General features: G+C 40.9%; 1 protein-coding gene across 3 annotated transcripts in view; it reads right to left on the reverse strand.

The window, feature by feature from the left end:
• cadm1a (cell adhesion molecule 1a) overlaps positions 1-16,585 on the reverse strand; it is a 405,153-nt gene that overhangs the window by 19,625 nt on the left and 368,943 nt on the right. For 2 of the 3 annotated variants that reach the window (XM_048615517.1, XM_048615519.1), the window contains one exon: positions 9,565-9,597. The exons of the other annotated variant lie outside the window; for it this stretch is intronic. In XM_048615517.1, the coding sequence (XP_048471474.1) occupies positions 9,565-9,597 (33 nt within the window). The remainder of the gene's footprint in view (positions 1-9,564; positions 9,598-16,585) is intronic. 3 annotated transcript variants of the gene reach the window in all.

The following is a 16,585-nucleotide window of genomic DNA, read 5'->3' on the forward strand; positions in this document are numbered from 1 at the left end:
TGTGATCACTGACTCAAAGTTGATTCCATAATGTCATCAAGCCCTCTGGTATCTCAATGCCAAGCCATATAATTGTTTAGTGTCAAATTATAGTGCCAAACCCACCTGGAATGCTGTGTTCAATTGTGGTCTCCCTGCTGAAGCAAGGATGTTATGAAACTTGAAAGGGTACAGAAACGTTTTACAAGGATGTTACCAGGGTCGGAGGGTTTGAGCTATAGGGAGAGACTGAATAGGCTAGGGGCTATAGTCCCTGGCGTGTTGGAGGCTGAAGTGTGACTTTATAGAAGTTTATAAAATCACGAAGGGCACGGATAGAGTGAATAGCCAAGGTCAGAGACTTTGATCATACAATCCCTACAGTGTGGAAACAGGCCCTTCAGCCCAACAAGTCCACACTGACCCTTACAGCATCCGACCCAGACCCATAACCCCCCTAATCTACACATCCCTGAACACTGTGGGCAATTTAGCATGGCCAATCCACCTAACCTGCACATCTTTGGACTGTGGGAGGAAACCGGAGCACCCAGAGGAAACCTACGCAGACGCGGAAAGAATGTGCAAACTCCACACAGTTAGTTGCCCGACGGTAGAATCGAACCCAGGCTCCTCGTACTGCGAGGCAGCAGTGCTAACCACTGAGCCACCGTGCAGTCTTTTTCCCAGGGTAGGGGAGTCCAAAACTAGACGGCATAGGTTTAAGGTGACAGGAGAAAGATTTAAAAGGGATCCAAGGGGCAACTTTTTCACACAGAGGGTGCTGCATGTATGGAACGAGCTGCCAGAGGTGGAGGAGGCGGGTACAATAACAACATTTAAAAGGGATCTGGATGGGTACATGAATAGGAAGGATTTAGAGGGGTATGAGCCCAATGCTGGCAAATGGGACTAGATTAATTTTAGGATATCTGCTTGACCTGAACGAGTTGACCAAAGGATTTGTTTCTGTGCTGTATAACACTTATGATTCTATGGTTCACTATTGTCCTTCGGGGACAGAAACTGCCATCTTACACAGTCTGACCTACATGGAATCCCAGACCCACAACAATGTGGTCAATTCTCAAGGCACGGTGGCTCAGTGGTTAGCACTGCTGCCTCTCAGCGCCAGGGACGTGGGTTTAATTCCAACCTCGGGTGACTGCCTACGCGGAGTTTGCACATTCTCCCTGCATCTGCATAGGTTTCCTCTCAGTCCAAAGATGTGCAGGTGAAGTGGATTGCCCATGTTAAATTACCCATAGTGTCTAGGGATGCATAGGTTAGGTGGATTAGCCGTGGGAAATGCAGGGTTATGGCAGGTGGGTGAGTCTGGGTGGGACGCTCTTCAGAGGGTCAGTGTGGACCTGTTGGGCCAAATGGCCTGTTTCCACACTGTAGAGATTCTATGATTTTATAATGATGATGATGAACTACCCTCTGGGCAACTAGGGATGGGCAATAAATGCTGATCTAGCCAGTGACACACATCCTGTGAAAACACAAAAAATTGCAGACATGAAGCCAGCTCTTGGCCTTTGGCATATTTTCTTGCAAGGGTCAAACTTGCTAATGTCATTGTATTTACTGTGAGCCCTAGACTGACCCATGGCATGTTACTCAAATATGGGAATATGACAGGTAAATTCGATTCTGTTAACATCCAATGTCATTTTTAAAGGGACCCACTAGACTGCGAACACCAATAACCCTGGCTGATCTTTACTTGTCTTGAGACAATAAATTGAAGTTAATTCAAAAGCCCTTACCCATGGTGACGTGGGTTGGCAGAGACCAAGATTTCACTTTAACTAAGGTCTTCAAAGACTTTATTGTCATGTATAGCTGTAATGGATAGGGAGCTGCGGGAGGGATACTAAATATGGAATCATTTCTTAAAGAAATTAATTTTTTTTGCATTTCAGTATCAACTGCTTCATAAACAAGTGATAATTTAGTGCGGCCCCAAATAACACTCATTTGTGAAATCGTTTTACTATTCTTAATAACTACATGGAGTTTAAATTAAATGCGAAAGTCAGTTGCTCGCAATGAATGGAAAAAATGCCAGGCAAAATCTTTGCTCTTTGTATTAACTCCGAGTCACATCTATGCATCTAAATGCTTTGATTTAATAGGGAGGCAGTCATTACTTTTTCATTAACAATTCTGAGAAATTAGATTCTGGTGAGATTGAAGTAGTATCTGTTTATGCTGTTATCAATTCCAAGAATGTTTGATTTAACCACGTATTTCCCTCTTCAATAGACACAGTCATGAGATAATTGCTGATGTTTCAATTATTACGCTTTGATCAACTTGGACTCAAATTTATTGTCAGTCAGTTACTGCAAGTTTCAATATAGGGCCATAATACCGACTCGAGAGATTTTGGTAGCAATGGTCCTAAATGTGGTATTCCACTGGTCAGAAAAGTATAATTTAGAATCAACCTTCACTCAAAGCTTTAAAATGTAGGAGCAGGAGTAGGCCTTTCAGCCTATCGAGTTGACTCCACCATTTGATGAGATCAGAGCTGAACTGATAATCCTCAACTCTATTGCCAAATCAGTCTGTGCTGCAGCCATTAGCCATCTTTCCCTATTTAAATAATATTCAGCTCTTCTATTTGTCCTGCCAGTTACTCAAGAGTCCAATGGGGAAACACGGAAAAATTTCTTCACTCAGTGCGGTTAGAATTTAAGAATTCAAGACCAGTTTCAGTACAAGAGGCAAGTTATTTAGGACTGAGATGAGGAGCAATGTCTTCACTGAGGTAAAAGTGATTTAAAGGTGATTAACCATTCAATGAGATCATTGCTGATCTGATATTCCTGCCTGTTCCCTCACTGATTAAAAATCTCTCTCACATGAACATACTTATTGACCCTGCCTCAGCAGCCCTTTGCAGCAAATAACTGCCACAGATTAACCATCCTCAGAATATTCCTCCTCATCTGCCTGAAATAGGTGACCCCTCACTGAGATGACAACTTCTGGTCCCAGACTCTTCCACAAGGGGATGGAACCTCTCTGCAACTAACCCATCAAGCTCCCATACAAATCTTGGGTGTGTCAATAAGGTCTCATCTCATTTCCTTAAACTCCAATGAGTGCAAGTCCAACCTAATCAACCTCTCCTGGGGACTAAAACCAGTTCACTTAGCAGCCTCTCTGCCAAATCTCCGTTCCTTTTCTCCTCTGATCTGGTGAGCCTTTCCCATCAACTTTTTGCTCTTCAGACAGCTCTAAACACAATGTTACAAATGAATCCTCTATGATTGTGACCATGGCAAGTTCATCTTTGCCTACCTGTCAGCAGCTCTTGACAGTTCACAATACCGTCCTCTTCCAAAATCCACCGAATGTGACTGCCCCCACCTGGTTCAATTCCTTTCTATCCAATTATGCATTGCCTTCTCTTCCTGCTTCTACACTTATTGCTGTAGTGGCCTTGAGATCCAGCCTGATCCTCTGTCCATCTCTGATCTACATACTGTTCCTCCGTGAGTGCACATTACACTCCCTCACTCGTTCACAAACCCAGTAGAGTCCACGTACAATCTGACTAAAGACCCAGTCACTACCTGCAATCCCTCCACGTGCCAGCAATGGATGAGAAGAGGTTTCTTTCAAGGATTTAACAGCAAGACCAAAGCTATTGTCTTCAGTCCCCACCACCAACTCTGTTCTGTATCCACGTTCTTCATTCCCCATCCCAGGCACTGTCTAATTCCAAAACACTGTTTTACAACTGTGGTATTGCATTTTATGCTAAGGTGAGCTTTCAGTCACATACCCTCTGCACAGTCAAAACAACATTCTTCCACCTTAACAATATTGTTCACCACTTTCATGTAAACTCATCATCTACGCTTGGAACACCTCCAGATGTGAAATGCTCACTGAACCAGCCTCATCTTCCATCCGAGCAAGGACTCAAGCTCAAGCCCCCTCCTCCCCAAAACCCCTCTGAATCCCAAGTGTCAACAACTAAACATTCAATTGTCAATGATTCGTAGACAAATGCTCTAACCTTGTGATTTTTGAGCTAAGTTAGAGCATCCCAACTAAAATATCAGTCATGGGACCCTAGACCAAGAGGATGGAAAAGGATCTTACTCCTCAAAACTCTGTGGTTGGTCTTACTGAAAAGAGCTCATGTGGTTGCTAAATTAGTAAAGCATTGGGCTTTGACAGTGGTACCATTCCTATACAAACACCCTGAAACTGCCTTAACATGCATATTAAATTTGGTCACACCAAGTATATCAGAGAGGGATTGTTGCCTATGGTCACAGGTAGGCCACTCAAATACATCTGCTCCATCTGTAAATGCTCTAAATGTGCAAAAAATGGTGAGTGACTTTTGGGATGCAAGAGGTTGGGGTTGCTGAGACCAGATTGAGCCACTTGTGAGGGAAGGTCTGCACCCGGTATTAAAATGGGTGATGGAGGGAAGAGAAAAAAAGAGAAGGGAGAGAAAACAACAACGTTGCTCGCCTTACCAAGAACGGTTCATGCGGTATTCTAAGTGATTGGATGCTTCATGCCAGTAGCCTATGCCATTGTTCAAATAATTGCATTCTCCTCAAACCACTCAGTGAAAAATTGTACGACCAATAGAAAATTAGTTCATTTCATTGCAAACACAGACAGAGCTTGTCACCTTTGCATTATGCTAGTGTATTTCAGTCACACTTATGTTTAGATACATTTTTAATGGATCCCTTTTCATCCTAGTGTTTAATTTTCAGTTGCCCCAATTCTGATTGTCCGAGCCACAGACCTCACCCATCTGCAAAATAAAAACCATTAGTCCAGACCCACACTCTAGCTGGCTGTGTTGAGTGACTGAACCTATTCTGCCTTCCTGAACCTCAAACAAATAAAGCATTAAGCCTGCAAATGCACTCATTTGTGTCGGTTCTGGAGAAGTGACAAGGATAGAAGGCACAGGAAATGGAGGGCAGCATTCTGTAAATGAATATCAAGTCCTCTATTATCTCTCACAGGCAAGATGTCAGCACTCCCCAGCCAGGGGGAAAAAGATTTGCAGGCCAGGATGCAATGGAATCAGTAGCATTCTCTGCCAGACAATTAACATGTTAAATCCTGCCATTGAGGCTTTAATAATAAGATGATGTAACTGAGGAAGCTCCCAGGCTTGAATAAATCAGCATTTTTTTTGCCAAGGATTTAGCTTGGAACATTGGCAAAATTGAGCTTCAAACACGGATATTCATGGTTGTATTCTTTTCAGCCTTCTCTATAATTAACAGTCATTTTTGTTTAGTTTAGAAGCAGACATGCTCTTTTGCCTGTCGTGCTGGGTCACCCAGTTGAAGTGTGGATAATTACAAAAGAAAATCAAGAAACCTCAGGAGAGCCACAAAGTTTCATTTTAAAAGTGAAGATTTTTTTTTTAAACATAGTGAAAGAAAGCAGCTCATCCTGTTTACATGCTGATTAATTGAGATACAAGGGAGCAAACCCGTGGAGGACAAACAAGCCTAATTTATTTTTTTATTAAAGCCTTCATCGTTTACAATTTTTGAACTCTGCGCCAGCAGGCTGATCACAAGCTTGTTTATGCTAATTTCTCCCCCTTCTCTGTACTGGGAGGCTCAGATTGGGATGTAGTGCCATGGATTGCTGGCATGGATGTTGGCACTTCCACCAAGCCACCAGTTTCCAGCCTTGGCACCAAACAACTTGCATTTACACAGCGGTTTGATCAGTGAGCATCAGGAGATTCTCAGAAGTCAATGCAAACATGGCAGATCCCAAGACTTGCTTGACTCAGGTTCCCAATGCAGGTAGTCCAGGTGCCACCACTGCCAGTCTGCATCACCCATCACTACCCACCACATATTGCTTTGCCATTGACATTTTTGGTGGCTAGTGTGTTTTTTTTTAAAACACAAAAAACATGGTGAAATGCTTCATTTCAGAGATGATGGCAACAGATTGCAAAGCTGATTGAGCCTGCTTAAGATTTCATTCACACTGCTGTCCCATGTTTGCTTGAGCCAGCCACATATTAAAGCTCAGGATATCAACTGTCCTACAGTCAAGTAACTGGCCTACCATACCAAGACAGACTATTACAGGCCACCTCTAAATTGATTTCTTATTCTTATCAACCTAGTGCTGAAGGGGAGAATGCGGAATATTAAACGTAGTAGAAGCAGGTTTTTCTAAACAATACTTTAAGAACAAAACACTTTTGGACAAGTCGGGCCAAAAATCAAAACTGCTTGAAGGTCCAATTATCCACAATAATTTAGGAGATTATTTTCTGTTGCAGCCCTCCCCTTTATGTCTTTGACTGTCAGACGTCATTAGCTTCGGAGGGTGTGAATAAACAACTTGACACTAAACCTCTGTCAGTGTGCCACATGGGGCTTTTTAAGGAGCTCTAATGCTACGTTGGCAGAGATATTTCACGCCCCTGGTCCTCAGGTGTTCACCGCATGGGGAGGTGTAGTGCCAACTCATGGTGTGGATTATCAAACACTGTGCCAACTTGCAGGGTGATCTTTTTTCCAGCACAGAGAAAACAGACACATTTTCCTTAGCCAGGCACTGTTGCACATTAACACATTCCCACAATCTCAACTTTATTAAGACGACATCTGGTTAGTAGGACTACAGTGATATAAAAATAGAGGAAATTAATAAGTCTTTTCTTTCTCCCCCTCATTCCAAGCACACTCCATTTAAATTAGAACCTCACCTGATCTGGAGCTATAAAAGGGATTCACAGTTAAACCTCATTCTGAGCAGCTGAATGGCACAATTAGTAAGCAGCAAAATTATGCACAGATTAGTAGGAGTTAAAAACACAGGCCTACCTCCTACAGACACACCAAGATTAGATTACACAGCTGTGGACTAATAACACAAGCAGAGTGTGCATCAAAACATTGTGCGGTTTCTGAAAATAATAAATGTCATCCAAAGTGGCAAAACAAGCCTTAGAGTGAGGCATTCAGGTGCTGCCCATGGTTCAGTATCATTTTGGGAAGGGCCAACAGAAGAATTGATGTCATGCACTCAAGGTGAATAGGGACTGATGCAATAACACTGCAAGGCAACAGCCCTCTCTCCCTCCCCCAGCTAAAATGCAACATCAAGCTGGTATCAGTGTGGCACAGTTAAATCTATGTCAACTAACACAATAACTGTGATTCACAGTCACAAAGATTACCAGCAACTCCAGCTAACTGTTTTGTTTCAAAGAAACGAACACACTGCACAAAAACAGCTGACTTTTATATCCAACTATAATGAATGGATTTATTCAAATACTAAGATGTTGCTATTGACTACCAAGCATCCTATAATCCCCTTGCCAGATGTTTCCCCATACAATGAATGGCAAGATTGTTTATTCTTGACATTGGTTCACTGTATCACTGACAAATGTGCACATTAATAACATTATTAATAGCTAATCTTCAGAAAATTCCAGAAAGAAATGCTGATCCTCAAGTCCTGATGACCTGATGGAATTTTGACTTTACATGCTGTCAGTTTTAGAACAGTCAAAATTTGTTTTCATTTCCTGACAAGAGGGGGACCGGACAGTGAAGAGTTAGTTTGGATGATTAATATTTCTAGCTAGCAGTACTTTAGAATAATTCCCAAAAAATACAATATGAAGAGTCATTTTATCTTTTCATAACGGAGGCCACCAATTTGTAAATGGTTTCTCTCTGCCATTTTACTTAAATTAGCCAGATGGTAGACTATGAAAGAAAACTAAGCTTGGCGCGATGACTGTTAAGGAATCCAACATCCTCACTATGACTACCAACAGATGTTTTATAATGACCAATAGATCCACCAGCCAGCAATGCAGCTCAATGCTTCTGGCAATAACAGAGGAATTTAACAAAAATGCAAAGTCTGGAAAGATCATAGAATTCCTACAGTGCAGAAACAGGCCATTCGGCCCAACAAGTCCGAACAGCATCCCACCCAGACACATCTCCCTACCGTTTCCCTGTAAACTTGCATTTCTCATGGCTAACCTAACCTACATATCCCTGAACACTAAGGGCAATTTAGCATGCCCAATCCACCTAACCTGCACATCTTTGGACTGTGGGAAGAAACTGGAGCACCCAGAGGAAACCCATGCAGACACAGGGAGAATGTGCAAACTCCTCACAGACAGTTGCCCGAGGGTGGGAACAAACCCGGGTGCCTGGTGCTGAGGCAGCAGTGCTAACCACTGCACCAATGTGCTGCCTAAGAAGACTTTTTTTTTCTTGTAAAAGGATCTTTGGTTTAACCTGACTAAATATTTGAAACTTTTCCACCAGAAATCAGCAAAATCAGTAGCTTACTTATAGAGCCACACCAGAATGTGTCTTGGGTAACTTTGCACATTCTTATTTTTGCTTTCAGGGATTAATGGGATTGTGTTGTAAAACTTAATAGGTTGATTAACATTCTTGTTGAACTGAGTCTTGAACAACACTTTCATGGTTATGCCTTGAAGCAGGACTTGAATATTGAGCTTCTAGCTCAGAAGCAAAGGCATTACCAACTGAGCCACAAGATCCCGAAACTAGGCCAGTATTCTATCTGTTGTGCACATTATGGAAAGAGTCTCGAAGACACTTCTTGGCCTTTGCAGTGGGTGCCATGTCATTGTGATCCCGTGCGAAGACAAATTTTAAGAGTTTCCAACATTGGATGGGAATAAGAGTTCTGGTCAGTTATTTAGTAACAATAAATGTATCCAACTATCTGTAGATGGCAAGTCTGCCCTTTTGTTTGGACAAAGGCAAACCAGAAGTTGGTAGTATAATTTAGAACAGTCAACCAACACATATGTAGTGCTAACTCAGCATCAGAACCCTCGAGTATAAAATAGAGAGATTAATTTGTTTATGTAAAAATTTACTTCCATTAACTTCCTAAGGGCCAAAAAGAACCAAGTTTTGCAATCAATAATTCCAAATAAAATATAAAAAATAAAAATTAGACTTAACAGTTAATATTATACTGATGATTAAACCAGTGTCTTTACATAATCAAGGTTCAGCGCTTTTTAATTGGGCAAATGAGAAACAGATATTGGACTAGTCTTAAATCCTGTTATTTTGCATTTTAATTCAATTAGTTGCTTTGAGTTCTTTGGCTGGCAACCGCTAGAAGATCTCTCTGTTTGAAACAAGCAGCAAAAGGTTCATTAGTGATCTCTGGCAAGGAGGCAGAACTAATTGTGTCTATTCTTGAGTAACTCCAGCTCACAATCATGCAAGGTATTTAAGTACCTCTGGTCATTAGTGCCAAGAACAACTTTGCAAGTCCTTCTCTGAATCTTCAATGGTTTGATATTGCTACTTTGTGATTTAATTGAAAGTATGAACATTTTGAGAGTCAGAATAAAATTGAAAGACTAAGAGGGCAAGATTAAGAGGAGGAATTCTGCATTTATGAGCCAGATTCTTGAGAAAAAGAGAGACCATGCCTGGTATTTGGATGCATCTGAGCCAACCTCCCCCTCCAAGGCTTGTCTTGCCACAAAACAAAGTAACTAAATAAACATCAAGTTTTACCAACCGTGAGCTGATGGTTCTGTCGTCGGCGATGTAGCTACACACAGGGAACAGATGATTTGAGGAAGGGAAGAAACAGTAGGAGCATCATGCACAGGAATGGGAAAAATGGAATAGAAACATAAACAAGCATTCAAGATATTCCATGACAACAAGCAACAATTAGATTGTTAAAAAATTTCTGAACAAGTAGGGTAGGGGCAAGGGGAGAGCCTCAAAGCTGTAAATAAAAAGAAGCCAGTGAATGATCATCTCATCTTAAAAGACCCAGTCGCATGATACACTAAACTGCAGTTGTCAAGGCAACAACGATTAGTAATGGTTGCAATGATTACAGTAAAACCAGCTGAACAGCACAAACATTGGATCAAATCACTTCTCATTCAACAGTTAAAATGCAGCCCTTTCGTTTTAATGGGGAGCACAAGAATGTAGATCTATGGGCATTTCCTCCACACCTTTGGACTCTTCACATAGCACGGCATTTCATTAGCAGACAATGGTTGGAATTAAATTGACGGTAGATGAGAAATCCAGCATGCTACACACCAGAGTGGGGAGGAGGTAGAATATAAATTTTCTAGTTATAAAAGCTTGAGTGACTGTGTAAAAAGTTTAAAACATGATTTAAAAACTTTAAAGCAAATGTTCCTAAATGGTTAAGTGAATAGTTTAAAAATAGATTCCTCATGAATATATTAGATTTAAAAACTAAAAAGCATTTTTAAAAATCATTTTGATGGACTTTCAACTCCAGTGCTGCCTCCCTCAAGTTAGGAAGGAGTGGAACAGTTTGGATTTCAACATTTTTCCAAAGCACATTTTACATTCAGCAAAATTTGGATTTTATCACATCTAATTTGATGTTATCCTTAAGATTTTATCTATCGATTCCTCCTGATTGACTTGTTCTACTTGTTGAAATGGTCAAAACAAGAATCACACTTGCTAATATTAAAGTCAAGTCTATTTTCCTATCTGATCATACTGCTTCATTTTAAAAGTATAGTCTTTTACATTAGGGGAAAAAAAATCCATTTAAACACTAGTTTGAACAGTAACAAATTGCAGCTTTAATTCAATGAGGCAGATGCTGACTCAGATCGATTTCAGACCAGCTAGTTAGATAAAGTTTCTTCTGCTATGGGATTACAAATTGATGGAACAGTTATTCAACACTGGGTTTCACCATGATCCATACAGAATTCAAGTATTCACATAAATTGTTCCTTAAAAACTAGGTTATAGGTTACTTTTTCCAGTTACAGCTACAAATCCTAAAACTGCCAATTAACTTTACTGGGGAAATTTAATACGGCTGGAACAAGTCCAAGGTGAATACAGTCTAAAGAGACATTCCAGAAAATAAACAATGAACCAATCTTTCAGTTCCTTACACTGGAAAGTTTTCTTTATCACTCTGGCCTACAAAAGATTGAAGAAAGGGGAGGTAGGAACTAAATTCCAGGAGGAATACTTTCTATTGGGAGTGGGCACCAAGGACAGTACAAGGGAGGTGAGATGGTGTGAAGATGAAACTTGTGTTTGAGTGTGCGTATGCAGTTGGGAAAGATAATGATGGAAGTTTTCGGCCTGGATGAAGACTGCAGAGAAGGAGACGGTGGTTACTGCCTCCCCAGCTAATCTACAGAAGGAATAGCATTTAGCATATTAAACCTATCCCACTATTCAATGAATTCTTGGCTAGTGACCTACTTCCACACACCTGCCTTTGGCCCCTTCCCTTTAGTTTTAATTTGAAGAGAATTAACAATTGGTTGAGCATCATATACCATTTGCAGATGGAAAATTTTAACCTTGACACCTTATTCCATATTGTAACACTTTCTCATTTCATTTCTGAAAGGTCTGGTCCCAATTGCTAGATTATGTTCTCTTGTCCAGATTTTCCAACCAGCAGAAACGTCTACCCTCTGTCATCCTTAATATATTAAGGATTTCAATCAAATCACATCTTTATCTTCTAAATTCTAGGGAATACAATTTTGAACGGTCCTGACCAGTAATGTTGACATTCCTACTCCTGTGATGCTGCCTGACCTGCTGTGTTTCTCCAGCTCCACACTGTATTGTCTCTGACTCCAGCATCTGCAGTTCTTGCTATCTTTTGCATAACTGCACCTTGCTTTATACCCCTTAGAGTCCAGGCATCAATCTATTCTACAGTCCCTCCAAGGCAATACACTGCCTCCAAGTGGTCCACCCTCTGCTGGTTCAGTGCGGTCTGTAGCATATCCAGTTAGGTTGAAAGTTCTCTGATCTCTTACTGAAAAAAGCCATTTCTCCCAACTAACCACTAATACCAACTGGCCATAAAATACCTGACAACTAATTACACTGCTGGCCTGAAGCTATTTGTTCCATATACATTACCAAATGGTAAATTTTTGTGATGTGTGATGTTATCTAAATAATGCTTTAGGTTGTAGGCATAAGTCAAATTATCTAACAGATCCAGCAAGAGAAAGCAAAACATTAGTGGTGCATCTGTCCCATTTAGATGCAGCAGTTTTTTGACTGAGGGATAGCAATGTGATAACATTAAACGCATTAATTCACCTGAAGTTGTACTGTTTGTTGGTTAAGTGGAACTATTAAATGTACTTTTTTTTAAAAAAAGTGATGTGTAATCACCATGAAGTGCGTTCAGGCAAGCCATATTAACCATTTGCTGCCATAATCCTCATGAGCAGTTCCAAAGCGTAGGAAAATGGCCAAGGAATTTATAAATGGTGACAGGTGATAATAAGCAAGCAAGCTCAACTGTAATAAATACAGAAAATGCTCAAAATCTGCTTAGTAGTGATTAATGAAAATAATACTTCTCTGCAAAAGAGGTGTGATTAGGGAAATCTTTGACATTTAGTGGGTAAAGAACAATTTAGTAAGCAAAAACCCAACTTTTAGAGAAAAAAAAGAGTGAAAGTGCCAATGTTTTCAAGTCAGAATCCAAGTAGAAAATAAGGTGTTACAGGAGAGCTGATTTGGACATAAAATATCAAAGAGGGCAAGAATAAAACTTGCATTCCCCAAAACAGTGAGATTTCACAAAGTAGTGACAAATACCAATCTAATTTACAATCTTCAGAGGCATTTAGTTTGGTTTCAAGATCATCACTTGCCAAAAGTGTGAAGGCATGAAATCAATCAAGTCTGGTGAAAACTGGAATTACTTTTGGATAACAAACTGATGATATATCGGAACCAATTGTTAAATCACTCAGTGACGCTGTTGCCAACTGATATCTACCTTGGAAGCAGGAAATAAAATGCAGTGAGAGGTAACAGAAAGATACTGAATTGACTGTTCTGTTAGGATCCTGCTTGTATTTTTTAAAATAAAGTTGAAATGCAAAAACAGCTGTGCTAGTTTAGTGAACATTTGCCTGGTTTGATAAAGTCTTGGAAGAGCTATTCTTAAATTATATGTGATATTATGACGTGCTGCATATTGCAAAAGCACTGCATGATGATGCATCATAAATGAATTATTTTAATAGCATTGTCTTTCCTAATAGATTGTAATAACATTTAGTGAGAAGGCAATATATTGTTTCTCATTTTGAATGCATACACAAGACAGATTTTTTTTTTGTTTGAAAGGAGTATAGTATTAAGGTGAAAGCTAATTTGTGTCTGTGTGCATGCATCTTACAGTGCTTGCATTTTCAATATCAGTGTTAACTGCCAGAAATACTAGTTATATAAGGTGGATTGCAGAAATCCTTCTTAACCATCCGACACAGAGGAGATTAATTTTGACATCTGCGTTGTGAATGAGAACTGATTTAAACATTTTAAATGAGGAGTGAATATGTGTGGATTGAAGGGAGAGAGTATTGTGAATGTAAGCTGCTCTCAACGAACCTAAAAACATATGAAAATAGTACCTTCCCTGAGGTATAGTTAATGTAACCCCCTTAGGGATCAGTCAATCACCGATTTGGGAGTCACATGACAATGAAGACAACAGAAAGTGCATTCAGAAGGAGCCACATATATCCACTTTCTTTCTGGGACAGAATAAAAAAAAAACAACAAAAAAAAACGGTAGTGTGACAATACTATTTTGTCCTGTTTTATTTAAATGAAGGAAGGTTGAAACAATTATTGAGCAGTCTGCTCCAAAGCTAATAAACAGCTTGTGAGGTCCTAATTTTTTTTTTTTAGAAAAAGCTGGAGCAATACAAGTAGCCTGAATGGGTGGGGTCAAGCTCCCATAGAACCAGGATTTTTAGTTTTCGCTTTCAGCAGTTGCTGGGGTCTTGCAACTGGATGTGGAAGCTCTTATTCTTCTCTGTTACAGCTAAAAGCCGAGGTTCTCTTCCTGTTGCTAGAATTGCATGTGAGACCATCTATTTTTACTGAATTTGCCTTTGCAAAGGGTGTGTTTATGGGATGTTACTGTATTGGAATAGTTAATTAGCAGTAGTTAATACATATTATTTTGATTAGCATTTCAATAGTTACACTTTTTATTTTTATTTTATCTGTATTTTAATTATAGTGTATGAATAAAGTGTGTTTCATTTCAAGCCAAATAAATTGACCAACCGAATTGCATCCAGAACACAACACCTTTAAAATAAGAAAAAATTAGGGTCGAGACTCTCTTCTTAATATATTTTGAGGGGGTTTGGTCTGGGCCATAATACTAGGTGGTAGAGCATGAACACTTCAATACATGTAACTGTGCACTGAATCTGCTAGGAACACTCAGCAGGTTGGAAATATGGGGAGGTGGTGGCACAGTGTTAATGTCACTGTATTACTAATCCAGAGGCCCACACTAATGTTCTGGGGACAGCGGTTCAAATCCAACCATTGCAACTGATGGAATTTGAAGAGAATTAATGAATAAGTATAAATCTGGACTCCAATTTCTTAGATTTTGTAGGAGGTTGGCACTACGTAATGATGCTAATTTTTTTTTAGGGCTGGTACAGGCATGAAGGGCCAAATGGCTTCCTACTGTGCCGCTGTAATGGTGACCATGAAACCATTATTGTCATAAAAATCCATTCCCTTATATTCCACCTTGGGAGCTTACAGCCCAATGGCCTCAACATAGAGCTCACCAGCTTTAAAAGCTCCCCACCCCCAGCCTCATCCCATGTCCAGCCCTTCCTCCCATCCCCACCTCCTTGACCTGACACAAGCTGTGAATCTCCCTTCTCATCTATCCGCTTCACCCTTCCCACTGACCAATCTCTACAACACTGTACCTGCATCCACTTATCACCGCCCTACCCATCTTTCCCACAATCTCACCTCCCTCCCTCTATTATTTCCAAGCTCCCTTCCCCCTCCCTAGTTCAGATGAAGGGTTCAAATCTGAAACATCAACTTTCCTGGTCTTCTGATGCTGTCTGACCTTACTGTGTTCCTCCAGCTCCACATTTTATCAACTGACTTCCAGCATCTGCAGTCCTTGCTACTATCTCCATCTGGTTCACCATCCTTTCCAGAAGGAAATCTGCTGCTGTTACCTGGTCTGGCCCACATTTGACTCCAGACCCATAGCAACATGGCTGGTGGTTGTTCATTTGCTCGCTGAGCCGGTTATTCTGTGGTGTGCAGGCATTTCGTTACTTTTCTAGGCAACACCATCAGTGCGACCTCTAATCGAGGTGTTGGTGTTCTGCTCCGTTCCGAATTTATATGGTCCTCTGGTGTGATGGGTCTTGTCACTTCCAGTTCTGTTTTTCAGCAGTGATCTGTATAGGGGCCCTATTTCTGTGTATTTATTAAAGGAGTCCCATGTTGAGAACCAGGCCTTCAGAAATTCCCTTGCATATCGGAGAACAACTGACATGCAAAGAAATTTCTGGAGGCCTGATTCTCAACATAAGACTTCATTAACAAACACATAGACATAGACCCCTTGTACAGATCTCTGCTGAAAAACAGAACTGGAAGTGACAAGACCCACCACACCACAGGATCATATAAATTCGGAATGGAGCAGAACACCAATACCTTGATTAGAAGCCGCACTGATGGTATTGCCTAGAATGGTAATGAAATGATGGCACACCATGGAACTACCGGCTCAGCGAGCAAATGAACAACCGCATCCATAACCTGAGCTACAAATTTCGCTAAGACCTGATAAACATAGTTGGCTGTTAAGTGCCCTCTGAAATGACAGGCCAATTTATTCAAGGGATTTTTGTGATAGGCAACAAATGTTTGTCTTTCTAGTGATGTAGACATCCCATGAAAGCATTCAGTTCTGATCTCCCTGCTGTCGGAAAAATGTGATGAAACTTGAAGGGGCTCAGAAAAGATTTACAAGGACGTTGCCAGGGTTGGAGGGAGGGGCTGAACAGGCTGGGGCTATTTTCCCTGGAGCATCGGAGGCTGCAGGGTGACCTTACAGAAGTTTATAAAATCACGACTAGCATGGATAGGGTGAACAGTCAATGTCTTTTCTCCAGAGTAGGGGAGTCCAAAACTAGACGGCATAGGTTTAGGGTCAAAGGGGAAAGATTTAATAGGGACCAAAGGGGCAACTTTTTCATGCAGAGGGTGGTGCGTGTCTGGAATGAGCTACAATAGGTGGAGGAAGAGGCTGGGACAATTATAACATTTAAAAGGCATCTGGGTGGGTATACGCAGAGGAAGGATTCAGAGGGATATGAACAAAATGCTGGCAAATGGGACTAGATTAATTTAAGGAGATAGTAGGAACTGATATAACAAGGTGTAGAGCTGGATGAACACAGCAGGCCAAGCAGCATCAGAGGAGCAGGAAAGCTGACGTTTCGGGTCCAGACCCTTCTTCAGAGATGGGGGAGGGGAAAGGGACTCTGAAATAAATAGGGAGAGAGGGGGAGGCGGATAGAAGATGGATAAAGGAGAAGATCGGTGGAGAGACGACAGACAGGTAAAAGAGGTGGGGGTGGAGCCAATAAAGGTGAGTGTAGGTGGGAAATTAGGGAGGCGATAGGTCAGTCCAGGGAGGACGGACAGGTCAAGGGGGCGGGATGAGGCTGGTAGAT

This window comes from Rhincodon typus, chromosome 32 (genome assembly GCF_021869965.1).
Source record: "Rhincodon typus isolate 14 chromosome 32, sRhiTyp1.1, whole genome shotgun sequence".
NCBI lineage: Eukaryota > Metazoa > Chordata > Chondrichthyes > Orectolobiformes > Rhincodontidae > Rhincodon > Rhincodon typus.